Source organism: Apus apus, chromosome 12 (assembly GCF_020740795.1).
Source record: "Apus apus isolate bApuApu2 chromosome 12, bApuApu2.pri.cur, whole genome shotgun sequence".
NCBI classification, from domain to species: Eukaryota; Metazoa; Chordata; class Aves; order Apodiformes; family Apodidae; genus Apus; species Apus apus.
In genome coordinates, this window is record NC_067293.1 from 4,237,543 (window position 1) to 4,265,258 (window position 27,716).

Below are 27,716 nucleotides of genomic sequence, written 5' to 3' on the forward strand. Positions count from 1 at the left end.
CACCTGCTCCTTTAGCTTCTGCTGATAAGGTCAGGAATGACCAGGCGAAGATGACTCAACCCCACTCACAGGATGCTGGGCAGAGTCTGAAGCCACTGTCTGTTCTTGCAGAAAATGAAGACCTGAGTGCTAACACAGGGCTGGGATGCCCATAAGGCCTAATAAATCTTAAAGCTTGGGGAAGTCCGTGCTTTTCCTGGAGCCAGCGTGGAGCCCAGCTCAGAGCAGGAGCTTTTCATGCTTCCCCAGGCTCCTTTCTCTCTTCTGCTCCCACGATGAGTCAGTGTGGACTGGTGACACAGGCAGGACCCCCTTCCCCGTTCAGTCAAGGAGGAGCCGGGAGGGGAGCCAGCTGCACAAGCTAGGACAGCAGGTGGCACGCACCCCAGCAGACACAGGCTTCCTTGTTTGATGACCTGAATTCCCTGCCGAGAGCCCTGGAATGACAGGGTCATCCTTTCTGCATGAGTTCCTGGGTTAAAAGATGAGTCCCCAACAGTGGCAGGATGGCTCCCCTGCCTCCTTGCACAGAAGCTCTTTGTCTGCCAGCTGTCTGGCTGACAAAGGGAAATATTCACTGATAGGGCTAGGTCAGGCTGAAGGTCCATGGTAGCTCCCTACCTACCTTAGAGATGGATCACATCTGGGGCTGGAGCTTAACTGGCAGCTCCAGGCACCTGCCCAGAGAAGCATGGAGATGTCCTGGCACAGAAAGACCACAGCTCCACTATGTGAGGTCTGAGGTTGTCTCACAGCTATGGTGAGCCCAGACTTTAACCAAATCCTTGCTTCATGGCAGTCTCCAGCTCCCCTAATGGCCAGCATCCCTCCTTCCCTGACCCCAAGGCATCATGTTCTTTCCCCAGTGTGTCTCCTGCTCACCCAAGGCTGCCTGCTGTGTAGCTGAACCCTTATGCTTCACCCTGCAGAAACCCAAATTTTGCTACTTGAGTAGCTGAGCTGTTTGCAATGCCTTGTGCTACATGACTGAGGCTACACTCAGCTTTGCTGCAGCCATCTGGCCCCGCATGGGAGACTGCAGCTCCTGCAGTAGTACCTATAGTCCTGCGCAACATCTTCAACTCCTGAATGGCCTCTCTGCCTGGGAGGTGGCAGAGGTGCTCGGGCTGCCCAGTGCCATTGGGTTCAGATGTGAGTTAACCTGAGTTTAGCTCCTGATTTTCAGGGTCAAGCAGGGCCAGCAGGCAGAACCACCTCCCCTCCAGCCCCTGCCCAGCTCTTTGCCATGGCCCCTCTGCACCTCACAGCAGGGTTAGCTCTTCCAGGTATGTGTAAGGAGGCTGCTTTTGTGGCTGTCTGACTCTTAGAAATCTAGAGCTGGAAGGCAACTTGAGGCATTACCCAGGTGAGCATTTTGCACCATTCCAAGGCTGCATTCAGGCCTTCCCTGAAGAGGTCTGTCCATTCTACAGTGTTAATGCCTTGTTATTCCTGTGTCATTTCTGCAGATGCTGAACGGGCAGTGGGAATTCTGACCAGATACCAAAGCACCCTGCAATCCCCAGAGGAGCAGGAGCTAAAAGCCTCCATTGGAAAAATCTCACACATCTTCCAAAGTGAACTCTTCCAGGCTCTGCTGGGTAAGCTCCTGCCTTGCAGTCCCTGGGGCTTTGCTGTCACTGGGTTCTCCTGCAGGCTGGATTTTGCACCAGTGCCTGGCACTGACCAGGCTGGGTTCATCCTGTGCAAACACATGGGTGCCTGTAGTGCCAGGGATCTGGGCTATCTTTCCCCTTCAGGGCTTGGGCAGGAGATACCAGGGGTCAGGGCTGCAGTCGCTGAGTGTTTGTGGCATAAACAGAATTCCTTAGTTTGGTGAATGTGGAGAAAGGGCAAAACCTTCTTCCTCAGGCCATGCCAGATCCCTCCGGCACCTGCTAGGACTCTGCAATACCGTGAGCACCTTCTGCACCATCCACGTCTGGTCCACAGCCACCACCAGGTTTCCATCTCTGCTGCCTTACTAAGGACACCCCACCATGGTGCCTTGCTGCTCCCTGCACCCCTCAGGCTCCTCACAACCTGCTATTTTCCATTCCTGCTGCTGACCGGAAGGGAAACTAAATTTTTCTTTCTTTGAGAGAGAATCCATGCATACCCAGCTCCTTTTGGAGGATCTTGGCCTCTTTGCACTTAGACCCACAGGCACTTGGGAGTACTTGGGAGTAACACACTGTGCAAGCAGCTCCATTTCACACAAGAAACAGATTTGACAGGAAGGCTTGTCTTGGGGCTGGGTACCAGAAAATGCCATTTTGAGCACAGCATAGAGAACTCCATGTGGAGTCTTGCTGGGCTACACAGCTTCTCCATGCAAGATGCACAGACATCTTGCTGAAAAGGTCTCTTGAAATACTTTGCAAAGTATTACTTTTTTAGAAAAACTTAATTTGATTAGTTTGGACTCTGAAGTTTCCCAGTTCCATTCCCTGCCAGAACACACCAAATCCTGGCTTTGGGGGCTTATTTAGGGCACTAATTTTGGAGGTAATCCCAGAGAACCATTTGCAGAAGCTCCAGTGTGCCAAGAGGGACAGGAGCTCCTGCTCAGCTCCTCTCCTTAAGTCACACTCCTCTGTGCTTCAGAATAGCCACTGAAAATTAAATACAATCATGGGATGAGCAGTGTATCCTGAGCTATTTTATTCTCTCCTTCCCATGTTTTTGCTTTCAGCCCCAGCATGTCTTTGTGCAGGGCTTGTGCTAGGATGTCTGTGCCACTGACAGCAGAGACACATGGCGAAGGGGTCTCCCTGGGGCAGTGGGCTCCCATGCTGAAGGGACCAACATCCATCTCCTTTCTTGTGTCTTCATTTATACAATCCATGCTCAAAGAGGTATCCAGCCCACGGTTAGCCCCACACTGGAAGCAGTTGCTCCTCAACAGGGTTCTGATCACATTGGCAAATCTGACATGAGCTGCTTTTGTGTGCCCCTCCAGCCCTCTGCGGGGCCCTGTGAAGGCAGCAAAGCTGCTTTCCCAAAGCCCAGGGCTGCTCATATTAGTGCAGAAGTGCTGTGGAGGGAGTGTAGCTGGAGAGAGCGTGTCCGTGCGCAGGCTGAGCTGGCTGCAGTTTGCATGCTGGCACGTGGATGCTGTGCAGGCTTCCCAGCTGCCTGCTTTAAGCTGGCTGTCCCAGTGTCCTGTCAATGCTGGCACGAGGGAGTGTCGCTTGATTGCTGGTGACCTTTTCAACTGGTTTAACAGGATATTAGTTCCCTGTGCCAGAGAGAGCTTTTTCTAGATGTGTTTACCTAACTAGGAATTTGCATTAATCACTTCCGCCCCTTGCCTCCCCCCCTTCCCACAGCGTGGGTTTGTGAATTCCTCTGTCCTTGCATGGACACGTGTGATGCTGTGTTGGGCTGCATGTTTGCTGTGCCTGCTCAGAGCTGGCACACACCAGGGTCATTCAGTGTCCACTGTCCAGACCTGCTGGAGCATGGTGACAGCTCTAGGAGAGTGGTGAAGCATCTCTACTTTATGTGCTTTTCACCCCCCTTTTTCCCAGTGTGCTCCTGTGTCTCTGTCTGAAGTTTGCTTGGAGTCATGGAGCTGGTTCAGAGTTTGTCCAAGGGACAAGGATTTGCAGGAGAGCCATGGGCACGTCTCCCAGTACAGAGGCTCCCATCTCGCTGCCCCACACCATGGCCGTGTCAGATGCTTCTGGCTCTAGAGAGGTCTCAGCCTGCAGAGGTCCCTCCTCTTGCAGCCTTTCAGCAGTATGGGCCTGCTTTTTTCCATCCCCTGGAGAACATCAGTGCATGAGCATGCTACATTCCTGTCCTCAGACTGCATGCTCCTACCGTGCTGTTCTAAGGCATGCATTGGCTGGCTTGAGTTTGAACACCAAAGTGCATTATGCCACAGTAGAGCTACCAGCGGTGCCAAACATCACGGAGTTAGGCAACATGAAAAGTGCCAGGGTTGTGGCTTTCCATATGCTTTTTTTATTCTTATTTATTTTTAAGGATAAGCAGTTTTGGGGACTCCAGAAGTTCGAGTTTGCCCAGCTACAGGGAAGGATCTGCTGGAATGTTCAGATAAAGCTTGTCTGGTGTCCAGGGCTGGATGTATCTATAGCCATGAAAGTGTCCAATGTTGCTCTGCACGTGCACTGTTTTCTGCCAGACTCCTCTGAGCACAGCACAGCACAGCCTTTTAAATCCTTGTGACCACTGTGCCAAACTCAGCTCCCTCTCCCAGGAGCTGCCCGTGCCCCAGGGCATGCCCACCCTGCCTGGACAGAGCTTGCCTGTGGATGCTGCTGTCAGCTGGCTTGGCGGAGGGATGTAGGAGCTGCTCCACACTGGAATGTGCCAGCCCCTGCTCCGCACAAAAGAAATTCCTTGGCGACAGAGAAGGAAAACAGGCTGTGCTGGCTCCCTCCTCCTGGCCCCTCTCTCTCGTCTGAGATCGAAGAGCCAAGCGCGTGACTTGCTGGGAAACAGCCTGGCAAAAGGGCACTTGAGGAGCCTGGCCTTGGGGACACTGCAGCTGGGCTGGGCAATCATGGACCTGTGTTTGCTCTGCTCAGGGAGATGCTTGGCCCTGTCTCATGCCACGGGGGAGGACAGGTCTTGCACACAGAAGCAACTCCCTGACCTTTCCTTCCCAGAGCCACGGCTGAAAGGGGCTGTTGTGCCCTTTGCAGCAGGCAGAGCCAGGCAGACAGGCAGGGTTTGTGTGCACCCAGCAGCCCAAAGGGCAACATTCCTCCCAAAAGCCCTCTGGGGCACCCCAGTGAGGTCCTGTCAGCTGCTCACCCTCCTCTATGGCTCCTTTTACCATAAAAAGGTTCCTCCCAAAGAGCCCTGCTGCTGCAGAGGCACAAGGATAGACAGGCTGTTGCCAGCCTATGGTGCTTCCCTGGGTGCAAAACGCCAGCCAGGAACTCAGCTTGCCAGCAGTGCTGCTGGGGATGATGGTTGCAGCTTTACCAGGTGGCTGCAAGAGCCACAGTGGCTCCAGTGGAGAAATCTGGAGGATTCCCAGCCCTGAGGACTCCTCTTGCAAATTAGTTGATAGTCAAAGATGGAAACTCAGAACTTGGTTGAAACTCTGCTGTGGTGTCTGTGAGTGTGAATCCTCCCTTAGAGCAGCAGGGCTGGGACTGCAGGGCTGGAGTTTCTGCTTGGGGTAAAGCTGTGCTGACACAACTGGTGACAGTGCACATGTCAGGGAAGAAATGTCATTTGCTGGAAGTGTGAATACTGCCTGGTATAAGGGGGCTGCCTTCTGATGCTGGTGCTGTAGAAATATTTAATGACACTTATTTGACATATTGACCCCCAGAGGAAATTGTTAAACAAATTCTAATCCCTATAAATCTTGGGTTACTCTTCCTTATTGGATCCAGAGTGAATTTACACTGTCATCAAACAGAGGTTCAGCCGCAAGACAGAACATGCAGCAGCATCTTTTTCCACCATGATTTCCTCTTACTAAGACTTTGCAGGTAGCACTACTCTTCAAGTGTGCAGGTGAGGCAGACTTGTGTGCAGTGTGTGACACCCACACAAAATGAAGGAAACCAGCATATATTTAAATTATCTCTAATGCCACATGCACGTGTGTCCTAAAATGTACTGCTGTCATGGCCACATCCTTTGATGCCTGGACTTCTTCCCCACTCCTGAAACTCCTCTAATCCCTGGTGCCAGCAACGATTCCCTCTCCCAATAAGCATCTAAAATGGGCTGAGGGTTGTGGAGGTGGAGAATGGCTGCTTCAGAGGACAAGCTTCCTGCTCTGCAGGCACCTTGCAACCTTGGCTACCCAAGGCTGTGTTCCTGCAGCAGACAGGTGACAAATGAGGATGCCAGCAGTGGTGCACCCCCACAGCAGAGCTGTTCAAATCCTCTTTTCATTTTTGCTAAGTTTTGTGTGTTCCAAGTGTAATCTGCACAGCCTGGAGACCCTGCTACCCTGTTACACAATGACTATTTTTATCGCCAGAGGGAGGGATGTTTTTGCCTGAAAACAAAGTCCCATTTGTCTGCCTGTGTGACAACTGCTTGCCATGACCTCATGTCTGATTTGGGAGGACTTCAGGGACCGCCAGCAACATGCTCAGCAGCTGGGAGGCTGTGGAGGAGCTCCTCTAGGTGTGGTGGGTGGATCTGGGGACTTCCACTTCTGTCACTGCCAGCTGCCCCATTTCTCCCAGGGCACAGGACAGAGCCTGGCAATGATGTAGTGCAAAGCAGCAGTTCCAAAAGTGGCATCAACACCAGGCAGTGGCACAGTGCTCCCTGGGCTCAGCCAGTCACCCAGCCTGGCTTGACTCCCTGTGGGCACAAAGCTGCTCTGCAGGCAGCTGGGATTTATAGCAGCTTTGTCCCTGTGGCTGAGAGGTCACCAGGCAGCCTCTGGGAGCTGGATGAGGCGGGACAATGCTGCTCCCATCCCATCTGCAATGTGATGCAGTGCATGGGCATGTGGTTAAGTACAGGGAGAGGATGGGGACTTCTGTCTTAGGGTACAATTCTGCTGGTGCAGCTGCTTCATCCCTGAGCTCCCAGGAAGTGCCAGGGGAATGGGCACAGCCCCCTCAAGCTGACCCCCACTGCTTGCCCTTGGCATTGCTCACAGAAGGAGGGCTCTCTGGCCGCCTCCGCAGCAGAGAAACAAGCACAGAAAATGAACTCAGGTTCCTGCTGTGGCTTTCCCCACTCCAAGTGCTTGTTTATGCTGCCGTGACTTTTTGGCCCTGCTGACTTTGCCAGGCTTCCTGTTTCCCAGGTGCTTAAAGGGATTTATTACTTTTTTATGCCTCTTGCTAGGTGTTTACCAAAGTCCTTTGGCTGACCTTTTGGAGCTTTACCTTTAACCTGGCAGCATTTACCATCCTTTCTGGTTTTCTCATTAGGAGGCAACTTCAGCTGTTTAGATTAATGTCTTCTTGCTTTTAATAGCCTCTCTTCCCCTATGGTCTAGCCTTTCTTTCCTCCCTTTTGCCTTTACAGTATCCTCTGGCCAGGCACTGTGCATTTGCTCTGATATCCCAGTGGGGTCTCTCTAAATAGGCTCAGTGCTTCCCATAAACGTTTTACAATCTTTGTTACCCCTTTCAGTTTCTTCATAAAAAAGCTTTTCACTTTTGATGTAGTTCCCTTTCTGAAATTAAACACTTCTGCAATGAGTATATTGGCTTTCATTGGTCCTACAGAGGTGCTGGATCTGGAGGTCGTGTCTGACCTGGCTCTGGTGATGAGCTGGGGGCTGCTGGGGGTTGACAGCTGCCTGAGTGTGGGCAGTGGGAGCTTCCTTAGGAAGGAGTGAAGCCCACCACAGCCCTGCTGCTCCCTGCAGTCATCCGTGTGTGACCTGGAGAGGGTGAAATGCTCCTGGCAGGGGTAGAAGAGGGTCTGCATTCACACAGCCCCTCTGGAGCTACAGCAGCTGCTATCAGGTCCTGCTGTCACCCTGTAACTGTCACTGTAGCACTGAGGTCTTGAACGCCCTATTTTCATGCCTCTCTCCTGAGCGACTATGATTTACAGCAGCAGACTCAGGTCCTTGGAGCCCAGAGTGAGGATACCTGGCATCTGCTTGTGGCAGTGCACAGGTGGGAAAAGGAAACTGATCAGGGAAGGAGCTGGAGAGAGTACGGATGTCACCATCAGCTTTAGAGCTTGTACACCTTGAGCCTGCTGTCCTAGTGCCCTGTGCCCTCTGTGCCTGTTCCCATGGGAAGGATGCCTCTCTATGAGCCAGGGACAGCAGCAATGGGGAGGGAAAAGCCTGGCAGCTTTTCAGGGCAGGCAGGGGCCAGCCTGGTGCGGGAGGCTTCTTGGAGCAAAAGGGACATGGGACCTTGCACGGTGCTGGCACAGCCTGGGGAAGAGCAGGATGGGGTGGGTTTATGATTCATGTTGCTGAGCAGTTTGCCCATAGACCCCATGAAGCATGTGGTTATTGTTCCAAGGAAATGTGCCTTCCACAGCCAGGGGACACTGTGCTGAGCCAGGTGCCAACTCTTCACCTCCTGCCTTGCAGTGGGGCAAGGGTTGGGAGCCAGCAGAGCCCTGTCCTGGCCCATCACCCAGGTAGCAACCTCTCACAAAGAGCTCAGACTTATGATGGTCTGGGGGCAGAGCAGGTGAGCACAGGTGCTGTACCCATGCAGGACACTGGCATCAAGCTGCCTCCCAGGTCCTGTAGATGTTTCTCACACTGTTTTGCAGATATCCACGAATTCTACGACTTCACACTGCATTCTGCACCCCTGCAGACTCCCAGCTCGGACACCAGTCACAGCACAGCCAGGCAGCAGGATGAGACCAGCGAACCCAGCTCCACGATCACATCCAGAGAGCCCCAAAACCTCCCTGAGGTAAGAGCCACTCCAGCATGATGCTCTGGGGCCAGACCCCGCAGGCTCCTGCACCGAAGGGGTGGCATGGGGCACAGGAGGCTGCTGGCCAATGCAGCCCCCCCAGCCCACACACAGGATATTTCCACACCTCCTCTGTCATAGCTTGTCTCATTAATGAGGCAACTTCTCTGATTCACAAGTGTTAATTGAATTACTCCTAATGCAAATAGCTTCAGCTCCAGATCTGGTTTCTGCTCTGCTGTTGCAGCTGGATTAGTTGCTCCCATCTGATGCTGTCTCCCATGGAGACATTTCAGCTCTCTGATCTAGCCACCTTGCAGGCTGCTTTTGATAAGTGAAGTAGGTTGAGTCTCTTAAGTTTCCCTTTTCAGGATTTTTTCCAGCTCTCAGATAACTTCTGTCGCTCTTATTTGCATTCTCTTTAATTTTCAACAGCCTTTTAAAAAATGTGGCACCAGGTAGGGAGCCAGGAATTGAGCACTAGGGTCTCAGTTATCTCAAAGGCACCAAGGTAAATAAAATTACCTCATGTCTTTGCAGGCCCTCTTCCTGTACCCCTCTCACTGCCAAGGGATGCTGTGGGATCCTCCTGAACTGGGGACACTGGAACATTTCTGCAGAAATGCAAAAATTTGGGGATTTCTCCTTTCAGTGAAATAATCCTATCAGATAAAAAAAATAATAATAATGTATTTCTGCCTCACGGACTGAGCTGGCTTCCCAAATTTGAGTGGTACACAGGGACGATGGAGCTGAATGATGTTTCCTAAGGAGGGACACTTGAAAAGAGTTAGATGATCAAGAACAGGGGGACAAAACTGACCACAGTCAGTGCAGGAGGTATCTGTATCCTTCTGACTGAGGAACCATTTTAGTCCCACTTTTTCTTGACCCTCTTCACACTGATATTCCCTCTAGTTCGAGGCAAACCTGCAGATCCAGTCTTTGTTTATGAACAAATTTTTAGTGATGTTATACCATAGGCAATGGGATCCCTCTTTGGTTTTTTAGGTCTCCTGTAGCTCTGCAAGCTCCACTGGTCTCTGTGGCTGCTGGTCTCTGTGGCCAGGCCACGGAGCCCTGAGGAGATGTGACAGTCAATAAGGACGTTTAAAAATCGATGTGGAAACCAGTGAGGAGGCAGCCGTGGGCCTAGCACAGCTGGCATGAGGGGCACTCTGCTCCCCCAGTAATGTCCTGTATGCAGGGGAGACGAGCAAAGTAGCCAAGTCTCGGGGCTTCCCTGCACCTACTACCCTGGTTTGGGCCCCGCTGGCCTAAAGAACCACCAGGCTGCTCGCTCGTTTCTTCCCCCACAGAGCGATGGAGAGGAGGAAATCTAACTAAAAGCTCATGGGTCGAGGCAAGGACAGGGAGGGTTCACTCACCAATTATGGTCACAGGCAAGACAGACTCAACTTGAGGGGAAAAAAATGAATTGAATATGTCACCAATCAAATCAGAGCAAGGCACAGAGAAACAAAAATGCCTTCCCCCACCCCTCCCTTCTTCCCTGGGCCCAAATGACTTTGCTCCCGATTTCTCGGCCTCCTCCCCATCAGCAGCACAGGAGGACAGGCCATGGGGTTACTGAAAGTTCCTCACACAGTGTTTTCTGTCACTGCTTCCTCACTGGGAGAAGGATTCCTCACACTCTTCCCCTGCTCCAGCACAGGTCCCTCCCAGGGGAGAGAGTCCCTCACAAATCCCGCACACACGAGTCCCTCCCAGCAGGTGCAGTCCCTCAGAGCCTGCTGCCCACGGAGCCACGGCTGCTTTGGGCACAGCCACCTGCCCTGGCATAGGGTCCTCCATGGCTGCAGGTCCTCATCTGCTCCACCCTGGTCCTTCACGGACTGTTCCACTGTGCTCCTCCATGGGCTGCAGGGGATCAGCTGCCATCTCACCGTGGGCTGTGGGGAAGCCTCTGCTCAGGCACCTCCTCCCTCTCCTTCCTCACTGACCTTGGTATCTCTGCTCAGGTATTGCTCTCACCTCCCCCTCCCCTTGGCAGGTCTCCTAGCAGTTTCCTTTTCCCCTTCTAAAATGCATTAATCACAGAGGCTTTATCACCATCGCTGATGAGCTCGGCCTTTGCCAAGGCAGGTCCAGCTCCAGGAGCTTCTACCAGCTCCTCACAGGTCCCCCGTGGGCCCTCCTCTGCTACCAAAGCCCCACCACACAGACCCCATATAGCAGCCCAAGCCCGTCAATGCCATCACATACATCCTCCTGTCTCCAAAAATGTGCTTATGTTGCTGAAACATGAAATCTAGCGGGGACCTGCCCCTGCCTGGTGGTGGGACAGCCCTGGGGTCCCCTGCCCGCAGCCTCTGCTGTCACCCGTGGTGGGCCAGCTGCCCGTGGGGCCAGCGCGAGGCAGGCTGCCATGGCAGTGGGGTGCTCCCTGAAGGCAGGATCAGCCCCCTCGTGGGGAAAAGCTCATTTTGGCCCTTCCAGAAGTAGGGCGGGTAGGCCTGGAGGCAGCGGGCCCGCCCTGCCTGCATGTTCCCCCCATCTCATTTCAGAATCGGTCCCGGGATGGTGAGCAGAGGCTTCCTGCAGGGGCTGGGGACGGCGTGCCACGGACGCCACCGCGGCTGGTGAGGGTGACAGCACGGAGGACAGAGGCACCGGCCAGTGTCTGCAGCCTGGTGCTGGGCTCTCACAGCACCCTGCCCCAGGTGAGCCTCTGTGTGCCCCACACCACATCCCAGCCTGCCAGCCCGGCCAGCAGCTGGCACTGAGGGGGCACCACCGGGACCATGTGCCTGTAGCACCTTGGGGACGGTGCCAGGGAAGCATTTTCCTACCCTGGGACTGGCAGTGTTTCCTCATGGCCATTCTGGTGATGCTCAGGCTAAGAAATCTAGCAGTCACCTGTGCCAGGGGCTGGACAACACCAAAATCTCCCCCTTGCGTTAGCATTTACCACAGCCTGGTGTCAGCCCTCAGGGCTCAGAGGGCACATGGATATGGCTCCGAAATAAAGAGGCTGTGCAGAGCTGGAAATCCTCCCAGTCCCATCCCTCTCACCCCCAGCGCTGGCACAATCCCATGTTGCAGATTTCTGTACTTTTTTATCTCAGCTTTTAAATGGCAGGTCCATTCCTCAGCTTACCGGGAGCTTTTCTCTGCTGTCTTGTTTACCTGGAAACACCATTTTTTTGGATATGCATCATAAATCTCAGCTTCCTCCTTTTGTCAGTGCATCATTTGGGCTTCGCATTTGAGGGGAGTTCTAGGGACGAGCAAAGGGAGGGATGATGTGGCTGGGTTGGATGGAGCTCATTGAAGATATAAAGTTATATGAAAATGTTGTTTTCCATGGCATAGTTTGAAATAATGCTTGTTTGCTAAGTCAAAATCTTCTTCCAAAATATTTTAAATACAAAAATTGCACTGCTTCTTTTCTCTCCTTTTTAAATGTTTCTCTTCTTATTCTGGACTGCAATAAAATGGGTAACACCCCATTTTTTTCCCTTGCTGTTTAATTTCTACTTTTCCTCTTGCTACTCTCTATGTTTTCAAACACTTATCAAATCTTTACCAGTTTTGGAAGGGTGGGATGGTGGTTTTCTGAACACAACAGGAGGATGAGCTCAGCTGCCAGTCCCTGTTTGCCAGTGGAAGGGAAGCATGACCGCAGATGGGAGAGTCACAGGACAAAACCCTTGAGGGGTGACAGCCTGATCAGTAGGGAACAGTCAGATTTTAAGGCATTTTCTTCCTACCTCTCCCAGGCTGTGGAGTGTAGCAGCTCTTCAATCTAGCCCCAAATGCCTGACTGAGTTGCAATGTCTCCTCTAGCAGCAGCCACCTAGCTTTGATTTTAAGACTTTATGCAATGGGGAATCTGCCGTGTCCGTAGCCTGGCTGGCCCAATGGTTATTTATCCTTCCCATTAAAAATCTGCACTTTGCTGTTAGCCTGGATTTCGCTTGCTTTAGCTCTCAGCCCCAGGAAATTTTGCTGCCTTTGTTTGCTAAGATAAAGGACTGTGGCAATCAGAAATGTTCCCAACATGTAGGTATTTATAGATGCGTTTAAGTTCCCTCTTAACTTTCCCTTAGATAAACTAAACAGATTGGCTTCTTCACTCACTCAGTGTGAGGCAAGTTGTTCCAGCCCTGAAATAATTCCTGTCATTCTTTTCTGAAGCTTTTTTTATTTTCAGCCACCTCCTTTCCTAGCCTGTGTTGGTACAGGTCAGAAACTGGTCCTGGGTGCCGTTTTGCTCCCTTGATGCCAAGTGCTGGCCCTTTTGGGGTCACCTGTCTGCAGGGTCTGCAGACGCCAGCCTGGAGCAGGGGGTCACTGCCCCTAGAGGGAGGGGGTGGTGGGAACCTGGGTGGGCAGGACAGGGCTCAGGGAGGGCTGTGCTCTGTCAGGGCTCTCATCTGTAGCCTCTTTCATCCCAAAGGATGATCAGTTCAAAGTCTGGCTGTGAGCAGGGACCTGGAGGGGAAAAAACACTGAGATGGCAGTGTTCAGTGCTGGGCTTAGCCATGCCTGTAGTCCTGCCTGAAACTTGGCTTCCTGTGGAGACCCAGCAGCTTTCCTGGAAACTGGGACCAGGCGTTGCTGGAGAGCTGCAGGCTCAAGTGCTGCTCCTCTGCAGCAGCCCTGTGCTGGGATATGGAGGCCTTGGACACAGCAGTGAGCCTGTTCCCCAAGATGTCACCTTCATTGCTGAACACAGCACTTGCCCCAGCAGAGCAGGAGCATTTCCAGCAGTCCCTCATGACAGCAATCTGGAGCAGGACATGGAATCAGCTGTCCCTGGAGGCAGGCTGTGCTGATGGACAGCAGTGCAGGCCCTGCCTCGCACCCCTCACCCCTGCATGAAGACACTGAGGACACCTCAGCTTCTGCCCCCCCCATCACCTCCGTTGTCGGTTCTCAATGGCCCTAGCGTGCAGGACAGTGCTGGGGCTAGATGACACCTACACACCCGGCTCCTGTTCACCTCCATGGTGACTTCTTGCTCCTCAGCCTTCAGTGCATGCTTTTGTCATGAGCATTTCCAAAGTGGGTTTCAGAAAAACACTTGAGATGGCAAATAGCACTTGGAAGAACCAGGGAAGCTTTTATAATGGGTGACATTTAATGATACGGCAGGAAGACACCAGCAGCAGGGCAAAGAAGCTGCCCCCCTGGTGCTACCAGCCCAAGCACAAGAGCTCTATGGACACCTTGCCACGGATAAAAGGCAAAACTATGAGCTGGTGTGTCCTGCCTGAAGTAAGTGCAATTCTCTTATCACATCCATCAATGTAAATAAGTTTTCTGTTGTCCTGGCTTTGTCATCTTCCCTGCCTGCAGCTCTGCCCAGCAGTGATAGCAGAGCAAAAAACACCATAACCTGCTTTAGCCAGGAAGACACATAAGAAATAAATTGCTTCACCACACAAATACTTCCAGGAACAGGAAATTTTCTGTCTGCTGGCAAGGATGTGCATGCGCTCCAAGTAGCTGTGCAGTGTGCAAATGGCTGCTGCAAAGGAACTGGGACCAGTAAATAATCCAGGAACATGGGCTTCCTGATGGCAAGGCGTAGTGGGCTGAAACCATCCCTCCATGGGAAAGTGGATGTTCAGCCCTGAACGAGATAAGAACTGAGGGACTCGGCCAGCTGAAATCTCTGTTGCAGCATTTAGAGGCATGATCCTGCCTGAGCTCTGGGGTTTTTGGGGTTTAATTCACCAAATCCTCCATTTCAAGCTTTCCTCAAGCTCCGTGGTTGCCTTAGCAGGGCTGCTGTGTGCTTGTGTGCATCTGTAGTGAGAAGACCCACAAGGATGCTCCTGTGGCTGGTGCTGCCCGCCTGCACTCACAGCCTGGCCTGAAGGCTGCTTCTCTCCGTGAATGCTGTTCTCATCCTCTGTGCGGGGAGCAGAGAGCAGCCAGCTGTAAAGATAAATGAGAGAGGAACAATGCCACTGATGAGCAGAAACCCTGCGCCCGCAAGGAAGCACTGCTCTTCCCCTGCCACCCTCTCCTGCCTCCCACCACAGCTCTGCAGCCACTCTGACTTCATCCCTGTCACCGTGCCAGCGCGGTGCCGCCCCTCCCGCCATCGCCTGCTCGTGCATCCCTCCCTCCCTCCCTCCTGCCTGCCAAGGGTTTCGTTGCTTCGCTGCCCAACTCCAACCCCGTGGCTCCGTCCTTGCATCCATGCAGCTGACACTCAGCAGCAGCAGGTCTTAACATGATGGAGAGAGAAAGCAAGACTGCTTTAGAGCACAGACATTCCGTGTGTGCTCCGAAATCACCACTGAATAGGAAACCTCGCTGGCAGGGGATGCTGCTGCTCTCACAGGCTGTGGGTGTGTGGGATGCCACTGAGTGTGCCAGGTGCAGGCTGTGCTTTAGCCCTGCTGGGCTGGGGCCAAAAATGTCCCCTTCCTTTCCTGCATCCCAGCTCTGCAGAAACGCCCGGGCAGGGTGTTAGGAGCCTTCCCTGCTGCACCTGCCACTGAAGATGGGTCCATCTGCCCTGTAACCCAGAGCACAAGTGTCAAAAAGGTTCATGGAGCTCTTCACGGGATCTGGCAGAGGAAGGCAGGCGGTGCTGCCAGTGTGGAGACTGGCTGTCTGCTTCCCCCATCCTTCTCTTGAGTGCTTTTTCCTCTTTCCTGATTTTCTTTTGGCCAAAGAGAAGGCCATTCCCATGCTCTGCACCTTTGCCTGGTGGGAGCGGCTCTGGGCAGCCGCAGTGGGTTGGGATGAGACTGGGATGTGGCAGATGCTGCAGCTGCAGAAATGCCTGCTGCAAGCTCTCCCTTCCCCCCTGCCCTGGCTGCAGCCCCACCACTCTTCAGTTTTTCTGCAAGGTGTGTGAGAGGGGAAGCACCAAGTAGCTGTTTGCTATTGCAAGGAGAGTCAGGGAAATTAAGCAGGTCCCTGATGCAGGCCAGTGTCTGATGATGAATGCAGCCCACCCAAGAAGACCCCCATGAGGCTGCTTGATTGCACATGCCCTGCTATCTTCACTACCCCATGTCCCCTCTGTAGGCTGTCTGGGCAGGCAGCTGAAGCCATCACTGCAGGCCAGACTGGCCACTGCTTTATCTCAGCTGAAGCCTGGCAGAATCAGCCCTGCAACCCCAAAATCCTGGGAAGTGGCTAATGCTCAAGCAATGGGAGCAGAAAAACAACCAGCTCCCGGAGGAATGGACACACACATACACACACACCCCCACATGCTGCATCCCCATGCACCTTTGAGAGCATGTTTAATTTTAGGAGAAACAGGAAGAAAAGCAGCAACCCACAGCCCAGAGGCTGCAACTGCTGCCCCAGTGTCACTTGAGCTGCTTTGTGCCTGGCGGTTGCTTCAAGGGCTTCGCACTGAGATGCTCTCCAGCAGTTTTGTATTTCAACATCGCAGACACAGGCTCAGAAGCCAAAGTGCTGAAGCCAAGAGGGTGTCTGTCTGCAGGAACATGCTCATAATGAGCCATACATCAGCCCTGCACAGCATGGACACCTGGCTGGGCAGCCGGCTGCCTGTGTCCCAAGGATGCTGCTGCTCAACGTGGGGTCAGCACAGGCTGTGTCAGTAAGAGCACTGTCACTTCAGTGGATGTTTTGGGATTGAATAGCCTCACCTTTACTGGAGACTCTTGCTATTCCTGCTGAGATGAACAAGGAGCTGCTTAGACCTCAGTTCTCCCAGTTCTATGTACAGCTTCAGCAAAGAATGAAGAAGTCAGTACAGTCACCAGGCTGTCAAACAAAAGGCTGATGCATGGCCACCTATTCATACTCCATTTGGGCACCTCCTATCTAAAATGAGTGAAAAAAAAAGATCCTTGGCAGACCCTGAGATTTTCCTGGCTGGACAGCATAGGAAGGCCCTACTAAACATAGGGCTGTTGGTCCATACGTTCATTCAAGTCATTCTCACTGTTCTGAAGTTATTTTGTGGTGGTGCAGGTGCACACAGCACTCCCTGTGCAGTGGCAGAAAGGGGACAGTGAAGGGGAGGCTTTGGGGAGTATCTAACAGACAGCCACTCTCCAGAGTTATCCAGATGAGCCTGGAGTCCATTCATCCTCCCTCCAGATTCGTGATCCAACTGTTTCCATCTAATGCATGTGTCTGCCTGTCCCCAGGGGAGCACAGCTGCTGGGACAACTCACATGCTGAGATTCACAGAGATAAGTTTCATGCGTAGCTCTGAAAGCAAGAACTGAGACCATTCACATGCATCTCAGCAGGATGGGGACTGAACAGGGGCCAGCCCCATCAGTGCCTTGGCCAGGAGCTCCATGAGCCACTGCACTGTCCCCACAGTCTCTCTGTCTGTTTCGCTCATTAAGTTTCCAATATGAGCTGGTGCAGCCTCATTGCAGGGTCCCCACAGCAACACCCATGTCCCTCCTTTCCTGCTTTGCCTTTTGTCTTGTGACTGACCACATTTCTGCTGCAAAGTGAAGTGCTGGAGCCCGTCTCCTGTAGCACAAACCAACCAGGGGCTCTCAAAGTGCAGAGCCTCTGTGCCTGTAGGATAGGCCACCCTGACCTCCACCCATCCATGCTCCATTTCCCCTCACAGCATCTTGGGAGGCTGTGGACAAATCTCCTGGGTGCATTTCTGCAGAACAAATGGGCTCTCCCTGCCATTTTTTAAACGAACAAACCGAGCTTGAAGGCAGAGCCTGGCAGGCCAGCTGCTTTCTATCTGGAGCACTGGAGCTGGGGGAACGTCGCTGCATCTTAATGGCGTCGGGCTGAATGGAAATCAGGATGCTGGTGGCAGAGGCAATGCCAGCACTGTTATAAATAAAGCAGCCATGATAGCTGCTCGTGAAGGTTTTTAGTCTTTAAGATTTGTAGAATCAGTATCAAGCTACACTGAGAGATCCATTATCCTTGCCATTGGTAGGAGCTAGAGGAATTGCAGGGACAGGAGGACAATGGATGAGTGCAGGTTTGGGAATCATTCCTCTTGTGAGTCCAAGTGTGAGCCCTTGGAAAGATGCTCTCTGCTGTGTGCTGCCTCCCCTTGCTTTGCTGTGTGCCTGCTCTGGGGGTTACACTGTGTATGGCTGCAGCAGTGCGAGCGTTTCAAGGCAACCTCATTCCCTGCTGCAAGACGGAGGGTTTGCTCCAGGGCAGCTCCCACCAGAGCCCTGCAGCCTGCAGGCACAAAGCACCTTGCAAGAGCTTTGCTGGCATTGCACCTAAAAATGATTCCAAGTATTGAGACTCAGGCAAAGGCCTCCTGCAGCCTGTGGCCTAGATAGCTCTTGGGCCTGGCACCGCTCAGGCACCAGCATCTGTGCCCAAAGCACTGGCATGGAGAGTATCATGCCTCACCACCAGCTTCCCACCTGCGCGTGTCCGAGAAACGTGGCAATGTCCTGCCAGACTGTCTTCCCCTTTTAAGGGGTATTTTTAGAACAGATCGCTTCACTGCCTGGGTTACAGGAGACTGAGAGAGGAGCTGTGGTAGAGCAAGCAAGGGGGAACTGCATTGTGGTGCAGGAGGGAGCCCCAGGGTGGTCCTGGAGCTGAATTCATTGCTGAAGCCAGGGGCAAGCTCTGCCTGCTGCTTCACAGGTGTGTTGCAGTCCTGCTCCCTTGGCACGTGCTGTGCAGCTATTTCCCCTCTGTGTGGTGGTAGATTTTGTGTAGCTGAATCTCTCCAGGTGTGTTTGCAGGGAGGGTTTGTAAGCTTTAGGACTCTGCTGCTGTGGGAGCACTCCCATGTTACTGCTCGGATTCAGAACAAGAGGGTGGTGATGAAACTGCTGTCCCAGCTGCTGCTGTCACCCCCCTGTGGTGTGGTTGCAAAGCCAAGCCTGGCTTCCTTTGGGGTAAAATTCCATCCCGCTGTGTGCTCTAGACCCTGTGGATGCCCAGGCCCTGGGACCCGACCATTCCTTGTCCAAACCAAGCCCTGAAGCCAAGGTGAGGGAAGCAGCATGCCATCCCTCAGTGCCATCTGTCACCCAGGGCTTGTGTTGCTGGCGTGTCCCTCCCGAGGAACACGTGTACGGGTGTGCCTGTGCCTCGGGAGCACCTCCTCACCCACAGCGGGCACACGGTTTTGCAGGTGGTCTCGGGCCTTCCGAAACGGTCGTGTCTTCTCCTGGCGCGCAGGTGGTTGGTGACACTGTGCCTTTAAGAGAGGCCGGTGAGCCGGCTGCGGCTCTGCGGCACGCGCGCTGATTGGCCGAGCGGGCGGCGCGCGGCCCGGGGGCGGGGCCAGCCATTCACAAACTGCCGAGCAGCACTTTCTCCCTTAAAGGGGACAGGGCGGTGACGGCAGGGAGGGACAGGGCCGGCTGGACGCCCATCTCGCGTCCACCGCAGGTGCCCGGCGCTCCCAGGGGCACCAGCGCGTTCATTTTAGTCCCGAGATTGGGCGGGTTCCCAAGCCAGCAAGTGTATCCTGTGGCAGCCCAGCCCAAACGAGGCACCCGTATCCTTGTCCGCTGCTGGCTGGGGACGGTGGGAGCTCCTAGGTGGACTCTGCTCTGTCTCGAAAGGGCAGATTGGAGCAGGGCTAGCCAGACAAAAGAGAAAAAGTGTGGACCCACAAAGGTCCCCTTCTTGTCCCCCAAGCAAGGTGGGAATAATAGAGAAAAGGGCATCCCTAGGCCCCGGATGTGGGGAAAGGTCCCTCTGGACAGGTCTCTTACAAATATAAGACTTTGAAATACCTTGCTTGTTCTCAGGCTTGGAGTGAAGTTGTGCCCTGCTCACATTTTCAAGCCTTCCCTCTGCTCCATCAGGCTGAAAGTGTGTTTTATTCTAAGCGCACACAAGGAAATGAAGCGCACCCAAGGACGGGGCACCCACAGACTACAAGACATGGCAGTGCTGTAATTACCATGCCTGTGCAGCAGCAAGGCTCCCCCCTTGTGCCCAGGGAGGTGCCATGGGAAGACAGTCCACAGCCATCCCATGCTTCAAGGGCTACAGCATGAGGCAGGAGCCTCTCTGCCAGGCAATGGGGAGAGCAGCTGTGGGCGTTGTGAGGCTGTCAGGAAATCCATAAAGCCTGCTGCAGTTGATTGCTATTAAATAGAGCCTCCAGGCTCTCCTTTACAGGGAGAGAGCCAGGGCTCTGCTGCAGGGAACTGCACAGGTCTCTGTTGTTCCTCTCCCCTCCAGCACAGCCATAGAAGACATGTAGTTGGCCATAATTTCAAGTGCAGAAAATGGCTGGTGGTGTTTCCTGAAGACCCTCACGCCATCACTGCTACCAGTGAGGATACTGGAACTGCGTATTTCCACTGGGCAACACACCAGGGATCATTAATAGAATGAAAATGTTTTTGCCGTGGAGGAGAATAATTTCTTTGGCAAATGCCTGGAGATCTGGGTTGCCCTGAGAGCGCTGAGAGCGATCGGTCTCTTGGTGTGCCTGGTTATTATTATCCCAGCTGCACATTTCCTGGTGAATCGCTGCCAGTGGCAGGGAGGAAGAGTCTCAGTGTGAGATGTTCATTATCCTGCCCCTTCCCACTCACCTGTGACTGCACAAACCTTCCAATGCTCACAGGAACGGCCGGCCCCATTTGCCCACTGGCTGTGCAGCTGGCTCTGCAGGATGCCTGCCCCAGTTTCATTTGGCAATCCCCAGACCCAGCAAATTGTGAATCGGCAGAATGGAGGGCTGTGGTAGTGCTAAGGAACCGAGTGAAGGACTGAGCCAAGTTTGGTTGGTTCCTCCCTTTGCTGCTCATCTCCCAGTGCCCCGTTCCCCCCTGGACATTGAGGTGCTGGAGAGAGTCCAAAGAAGGCCAACCAAGCTGATGAAGGCTCTGGAGAACAAGGCTTAGGAGGAGCATCTGAGGGAACTGGGACTGTTTAGGCTGGTGAAAAGGAGGCTAAGGGGAGACCTTATTGGTCTCTACAACTACCTGAAAGGAGGATGTAGCAAGGTGGTGTTGGTCTCTTCTCCAAGTAACAAGCAATAGAACTTGTGGCTCCAGTCTGCTTCTGTCTCATTTCTTTACTCATATCCTGCAGGAGCCCTATTTCACACCTTTCATTGCTGTTCTAGATATTTATGTACCATCTCTTCAAATAACTGTTCACTGACCCTAGTGTTTATTACAACCCATAAGCACTGGGAGGCTGGATTCAGGTTCTAACCAGTCAGATGTGGGGTTTTGGTAATTTGGGTGGCTTTCTTCTGAACTTCTTCCAGTTCTGCACTTCTGTGCAAGAGGTGGACTGCCTGAGCTGCTCTGGGAGCAGCATCCTTCCTCTGCTGCACCAGCTGGCATTTCTTCTCTGCTTTTACACCCAAGAGCAGTAGATGGAGGGCCCAGCAAAGGCCCTTTGGGTTTCTATACCCCCAGTGCACCCGTGGCTCACAAGGCAATGGCAGCAATCCCCGCAAAATCCCAACATCTCCAGCAAAGCAGGGTGAGACCTGACATGGGGATGCAACAAAGATGCTGCTGCCGGGCTAGTGACCATGATTCAGGTCTGGAAATATTATTTCATACTGTGGTGTGGATCACAGCTGATGCGAAGCGTCAACCCCGGAGCTGGCAGGGCTGCCCGCTGTCGTGCTGGGGCTAGAGGCACGGACCTGCACAAGAGCTGCCGGGGGAATGGGGCCTGGCTGAGGGCAGCCGCAGGTGATGCAGGAGGCTGTTGGTTTCTCTTCCTTCTGGAATCCGCCAGCGCAGGCTGCCGGGTAGCAGCGGCGGCAGCGCCAGCATTCCCCAGGTGCCGCTGCCCGGGCAGTGCCCCGGCCGGTGAGGGCCGGTGCGGCCCCGGCGCGGGGGGAGCGGCTCCTTGGCCCTGCCCTCCTCGGCGGGGCGGGCAGCGCAGGCTCCGCCGCCCGGATTGGCCACCGGGGGGGGAGGAGACGGGGGATGCTTCGCGCCGCCGCAGGTGCCGCGCTCCCGGACCGCGCCGCGCTGGACCGGACCGGGCCGGGTTAAGCCGAGCCGAGCCGGATCGGGCCGGGCTTGGCTGAGCTGCCCCATGCAGCGGAGTAGGGTGGAGCCGCTGCCCCGCGCCCCACGCCGGGAGCGGCCCCAGGACTGAGCGGCGCGGTGGGCGATGCCGCGGCGCGCTCCCGTGGACATCACCGCGCTGTAACACCCCCCTCGCCTTCTCCCGCTCCCGCCCGCGGGGCCGGGGGCGCCGAGCGGGCGAGGAGGCAGGCGCGCCTTGCGCGGGGCGGGGGCGGCTGCCGCCCCCCGAGCATCCCTCCCTCCCTCCGCGCCGCCTCCCTCCCTCCCTCCCGCCCTCCCTGCCGGCTCTATGGTGTGAGGGCAGCGATGCACAAGCACCACCACTGCTGCAAGTGCCCCGAGTGCTACGAGGTGACGCGGATGGCGGCCCTGCGGCGCATGGAGCCCCCCTCCTACGGCGAGTGGCAGCACGAGCAATACGGCTACAGCGGGTACGGCTCGCAGACCCTGCCCGCGCCCGGGGGGGCCGCGCCCGCCGCCCGCGGCAAGGCGAAGCTGGGGGCCCCCGCCCGCGACCCCGCCGCGCTGAAGCCGCCGCCGCCGCCGGGGAAGAACGCGCCCAAGGTGAACGGGAGCGGCCCGGGCTGGTGGCCCGAGTGCACGTGTTCGAGTCGCGACTGGTACGAGCAGGTACGGGCCAGCCCCGGGCAGCGGCTTCCCGGTGTGGGACGGGGCGGGCGGCTGATGATGGATAACCCGGGGAGGGCGGCGGGGTGCTGGCAGGGTGCGCTGTTAGCCCTGCGGCCGAGCGAGCGGACGGGCTGGATGCCGGCGTTTCTGGGGCTGGACGCCGGCATCGCTCAGGTTGGCATCGCCGTTGCTCAGGCTGGTCGCCGTGGTCCTGCCCAGCGTAGGAGCGCTGCATCGGAGCAGCCGAGCCGGGGCCGAGCACAAGGCGGGCATCGGGCGTGATGTTTTACCAACACCCCACGCGAGTTTCTCACCGCTTACGATGTCGTTTCCTGAAGCCCTGGCAGCGTTGAGGGCATCTCATCATCCTGTGTTGAGCAAGCGTGGGGCGTGCTGCCCCTCCGGGCAGCCTTATAGGCTCACAGTGCCACTTGCCAGCACTCCCAAACTGGCACCCTCTCTCCATCGAGTTGTGGTTTCCTTGCTCTGCTGCTACGTCCCTGCTCCCCGAGATCATTACGTAACCCTGCTCTAGTCCCTGGCATGCTGTGTGCTTTCTGCCCCATTTCACTGCCTCCATTTCTTCCCACACACATTCATTTTATTAGTGTTCTCCTCCAGGACCCATTCTCAGCTATGTCTCTCTTTCTCCCCTAAATGGAGAGACCAGTCTTGTTTTGAACCCACAAGCCAGCTTAGAAAATGGTTGGAGCTGTTTGCAAAGCATTAAAATGGAGGCTAGACCCTGCCTGAAAAACAATTTACCCTGCTTTAGAGAAAGGTATTTCAATTTGTTGCTTCTGCCTCTTTCATTCATTATCTTCAAACCTCATATGATTTCTTATTGATCCTTCTAATTATCTCAAGATGCTGTAGCAGGCAGACACACGGGAATCAATGAGAATTCATTCCCATTTTTTTTACCTTCTGAAAACAACCCTTTTCTTCCCTTCCCCTGTTTTTTCTTCATTATTGTCTCACTATGTAGTTCTGATTGAAATAATTATATTCAAAGCTGATATACTCAGATTATATTTACAGAAAGCACCCAAAAACCCAGCCACCCTCCTATCAGTCTGGTCCTGCTTTCTGTCTCTTTTTCTGCCACTCTTTGCATCAAAATCAGCCTTGGCTCACTGTTGCCTGCTGATTGCTGGCAAGCATTCTTCCATCTTTTCTTCACTATCTCTTTCCTTCCACCCAGAGCAGCAGCAAGCTTGGGGAGATGAGTAGGAGCAGGGAATGGAAGCATGTCTGCTCCATCCTTTCCACTCCTACTTGCATGAAAGGTCTGGCCCAGGGCTCTCGGTAAGACAATTGCAAGCAGGCTGGGAAGGAAGCGATGCCAGCTGCATTGCTGCCATGGCAGGCTGGCCAGGGGAGCCTTTCATATTTTTCGCAGTGGTGGAAGAGAAATCATTGTCTCTTTGTGGTACTGCCATGGAGCCCCAGGGCTTGGGCTGCTCTGAAAGTCCACGTTGGGAATCTCTACTCGGCCTTAGGCTTTCTGAAGATGGGGGGGGGAAAAAAAATTTAAAAAATCAAAAGCTCTTTGAGGCATTGCAAGTGACAGAGGGTGCCAGGGTGTGAGGCTACGTGAGGCTAGAGGGGTCTGCATGTAGAATGTGACGTGTGGTATGTGCACTGCCTGTATGAGAGCAGGCAGGATTGCTCCCTGGTGTGTAGCAAATGCATGCAATGAGTAAAGCTTTGTAGCAAATACCTCAGCAATGCTCCCCTTCTGATCTGAGGGTGCAAAGTGCCTGAGCCATCAGGAATCCCATGTTCTTCCTAGTGCAGTGAGGAACAGAGGGACGAATGGCGGTGAAATGGAACCAGGTGGGGAATGGCTTGTGCCCAGGCAGACAGGTTTGGCTCTGTGAGGCTGTTGGGCTCTGGGCAGATTTGGGTGGATGTTGCAGATGTGAAGCTGGCCTTTGCAGGACCTGAGGAGGCAGCCTTCACGTCCTCAAGAGCCTCAGCTAGTGGCAGGGCTGCCATTTCTTAGGGCTTCCCCTTTAAATGAACTCCCTGTCCCTGGAAGCACTTCCAGAAGCAGAAGTGGGAAGGGTTGCGCAGGCCAGGAGGCTTTGCTAGGAAAGCAGGGATCTGTTCACCTTCTGGGAACTTCACCTCCTCTCATTTCAGCCTTTTTTCTGCCCTGGCTCCTTCAGGCACACTGAGGAGCAGGAGCACCGCCTGCTTGCCTGGCAGCTCGGGCACCGGGACCGTGCTGGCGGCTGCGTGTGGCGCCGCATGTTCTCTGACATCACGCGCACTCGCAGGCCCTGTGCGCAACTCCACAGCATGTGAGATGTGCCCACATGTGCTGCCCGATGTAGAGAACAGTCCCAACATCAGCCCACACCTCCTTCCACCTCCGGTGCCCCGTTGGTTCTCTCCTTCTGCCTCTTCTCTAGAACACAACTTAGATTGCTCAGGCAGTGCCAGTAACTGAAAACCCTTCATCCTGAGTGTAGAGAGGAAGGAGATCTCCAAGCTCTGGGTTTCTCATTTCTTTTTGCTTTGCTGTTCTTCTCCCCTCTGAGATCTCTTCCATTTCTTCTCCCTCATCTATCCATGTCCCCTGTTCATTAGTCCCTGGTCCCTCGCTTGTTGTCATTGCTGTCCTCCATTGTTCCCATCACTATCTCTCCAGCTGGCCCTGCACCTTGCTCATCACCCCTCGCTTGCTGTTGGGGCATTCGAGTCCTCCCCTGCCAGACTGGGGTGAGAGGAGGACTCCCAGCTTTGGGGGAGGAATGGCAACATGATCCAGGGAAGGATCCCTGATGCGCAGCAGTAGAGGAGCAAAGTGCTCAAACCCCTTCTCTCCCCTGCACAGTGACGCCCACAGGCTCTCAAGAGAGGAGTCCTGAGCTGCCCAGCCATGCCTGAGCCCCTTCTCCAGCAGAGCTCCCTGTGCTGAGGGTCTAGCAGCAGCTGCCACCTTTCCCTCCTGCAGGGAAGGTCTAGCTCTGCGGCTCAGTTCACCCCAAGGTCCCTGGTGCTGGGCATGGTGAACAGAGGGTGGCCCCCCATGAGGCTCCTGAGGGTCTCACCAGTGGTTTTTATGTGCATTTGGAGTGGCTGGGGCATGAGCATCTCCTCTCATGGCTGGGGAAGAGGCCTGGGGCAGTGCAGTCCCCCAGCATGTGGTTGAGAAGTACCCTCTGCCCCCTGGTCTGCCCCAAGTTTGCTGGCCCTGCTTGGCCAGAAATGCAATGTCCTGCTGTCCCCAGTTCCTGCAGCCCATTTGTCCCTCCTAGAGAGTCGGGGGGGCTAGTTGGAGGAGTGCAGAGCAGCATTGCAATGAGTCCATGACCACCTGCAGCTGTCCAGACCACAGTGGGCTTGAGTGGGAAGGCTGTGGGGGTCCAGGTTGAGTTTCTGAGGAATGAACAGGCATGACTGAAAGGAAGGAGGGAGAGCACGGAGGGTGCAGGCTGGAAGCCAAAAGCAGGTTGCTTCGTGGGAAATGGCTGAAGCCCCAGATGTTGCCTGGGGAGGTGTGAGGGAGGGTGAGAGGAACAGGGTGCTGGGGACACAGAGGCAGTGGAGGTGGTGAGGTTGGCAGGGTGATGTTGCTATGGCTACTCCTGTGCTATTCATAGAAGAAATTAGCTAAAATCTTTGCACTGCAAGGTGGAGGAGGAGAGAGAAGGAAGGCGTTCTCTGTGTTTGGAGGGAAGGGAAAAGCCAAAACAGGAAGGGGGTGAAGTTTTCCTCCTTTGCTCTGTGCCTGTGCTGTGGAGGGGCATCTGGGGGAAGAGCAGCTGCCTTGCCTGCCCCATGCTGGCAGGGCCTGGGAGGATGCAGGCAGAGAGGAGCTGCCCCGTGGGAAAGCCTCCCCTGCAGAGCATCGACACGGAGCCCCGCGTGGCAGGATGAGCTCTGCATCGTGCCAGCAGCACAGGAGACATCCTTTTAATTAAAGACAGCCAATCTGTGAAAAGTATTTTTGGCAACCTAAATGTAGATACAACTGTAGTGAAACTTGTCCTTCATGTCTGGCTCCATCACTGAATGTGGTGTTTGTCCCTGACCCTGTCTATCTGCTCGGCCTCTGCTCTGTGGTCGGTCCCGCTGCTCTCCCAGCCACCTCTAGCATCTCTTCCAGCATGTTCTCCCACCAGTGGGAGTCCCGGGAGGGTCTTCCCCCTCCAACACTCCTCATCGCACTCCACTCCCTCACTGTGAGAGTTTGATTCCCATCCCACAGACCTATTTGTCACCTCCTCACTCATGATGTGTAAATCTGCGTGTCTGTTCCTAATATATCTCGCTCCATCTGATTTCACCTCTCAGCTTGTTTCTCGGGCATCTCTGTCTGGTGCTCCTGCCATCAGCACCCAGTTGAGTTGCTATAACCAGGCACTGAGCTGCTCTCCTTCCCTAAACCCAGCCTTGCTCCTGCACTCGGCCCCTTGCCCCACAGACCTGGGAAGCAGCCAATATTCTGATGGTCTTGACCTTCCTTTTGTGACACCCAGCTGGAACCAAGGACCAGTTAATGGTTTAGAAAGTCATTCCCTCTCCTTGTATGTCTCCTGGGGAGGCTTACGCCTTAACATCCAGCTGCCTGGTGAGCATCCTGTGGGATAAGCATCAAGCTTATATAGGAGGGGACAGCTGAGGACATTTGTCTCCTTGATTCTTGATGCAAATGTAAGACTTGAGCATCTGAGTTCCTCAGACAGGGGCTGTACACTTGTGCTTGCTGACCCTTCTAATACATCTCATTAAAATGGTCGTGGATGACAGTGAAATCAGAGAGGGGAGTTGAAGGCCTGAGTTTAGGATCTCTCCAGCCAGGTTACCAACTACTGCCTGCCAGCCCACCCACATGTGCTGACTGTGGCCCAGGACCCCCACCCAGCTGCTGGTTTTGGCATGTCAAGCTGCATGAGGGACCTTGGGGGCAACACGGAGAGCTGCTGGAACCTGGTGTCCAAACTGGCTGTAGTATAGATGTAGCTGCTTCTGTAAAGGCAGTGTCTGAAGTCACATTGGTGGGAGAGACCTCATATGCACGACACGTGGAAGAAGAAGAAAGTACCCACTAAAAATGGGAAGATGTGACCTTGCCACGTTGCTGCAGGAGGAGAGTGCATGGGTGAGGCAGCCAGGGCCAAGCACAGGCAGGTTTCAGCAGGGATGTAGTTAATGTGGAAGAAGTAGCTCCTCATGAAGAACCTGGGGGTGACAAGAAGACCTTCAGCCTCTGCTGTGGCAGCACCTGCCTTCACCCCTGCCAGAGAGTTGCACCCCATGCTTCCATGGCTACGCTTCCCACCTAGCTCTTTCCCCATGGTTCTGGGTTTTGCGTGGCTGGGACCTGCCTGAGCCTGGTCCTGACCAGTGTCAGGGATTTGGTGGGGACCTGCCAGCTGGCTTCAGGCTGTACTCAGGGGAGGAGGGTCCCCCAGGTGGTAGCATGAGAGGGAAACACAGAGGACAGCCATACCAGGTCCAGGTACTGTGGGTGGGGTGGGAGGTGGAAGTGAAGAAGCAGCAGTCACCATCCCTAGAGAGCTGCCTTGTTTGGGTAAGCTCCCCAGTACGTTGTGTCTTGTGATGAGAGGAAAGGAGCTTCCACTCCTTCTTTAGCTGCAGATGCTCATTTAGAGAGAGGAAGTCATTAAGACTAATCAGGCCATAATCAGCTGCAGCCACGGCTATGTGCTGGTTGCCCATAATGCACAGCCCTGTGCAGCGTGCTCTCCAAGGGGACTGTGGTCTCTGGGTCCAGGGGAAGGTAAGTCCA

At 54.3% G+C, this 27,716-nt stretch overlaps 2 protein-coding genes across 5 annotated transcripts in view; both read left to right on the forward strand.

The window, feature by feature from the left end:
* The window catches only part of GDPD2 (glycerophosphodiester phosphodiesterase domain containing 2), a 30,113-nt gene extending 18,277 nt beyond the window's left edge, over positions 1-11,836 (forward strand). The window contains exons 17-19 of the mRNA XM_051630034.1: positions 1,470-1,601; positions 8,212-8,360; positions 10,892-11,836. The gene's annotated coding sequence lies outside the window, so the exon portion shown is untranslated. The remainder of the gene's footprint in view (positions 1-1,469; positions 1,602-8,211; positions 8,361-10,891) is intronic.
* Positions 11,837-21,599: 9,763 nt separating this feature from the next.
* The window catches only part of DLG3 (discs large MAGUK scaffold protein 3), a 50,410-nt gene continuing 44,293 nt past the window's right edge, over positions 21,600-27,716 (forward strand). For all 4 annotated transcript variants that reach the window (XR_007890655.1, XM_051630028.1, XM_051630029.1 and 1 more), the window contains exon 1: positions 21,600-21,949. Coding sequence is in view for 3 of the 4 variants with exons in the window: in XM_051630028.1 (XP_051485988.1) it covers positions 21,626-21,949 (324 nt within the window). In the remaining variant the exon portion in view is untranslated. The remainder of the gene's footprint in view (positions 21,950-27,716) is intronic.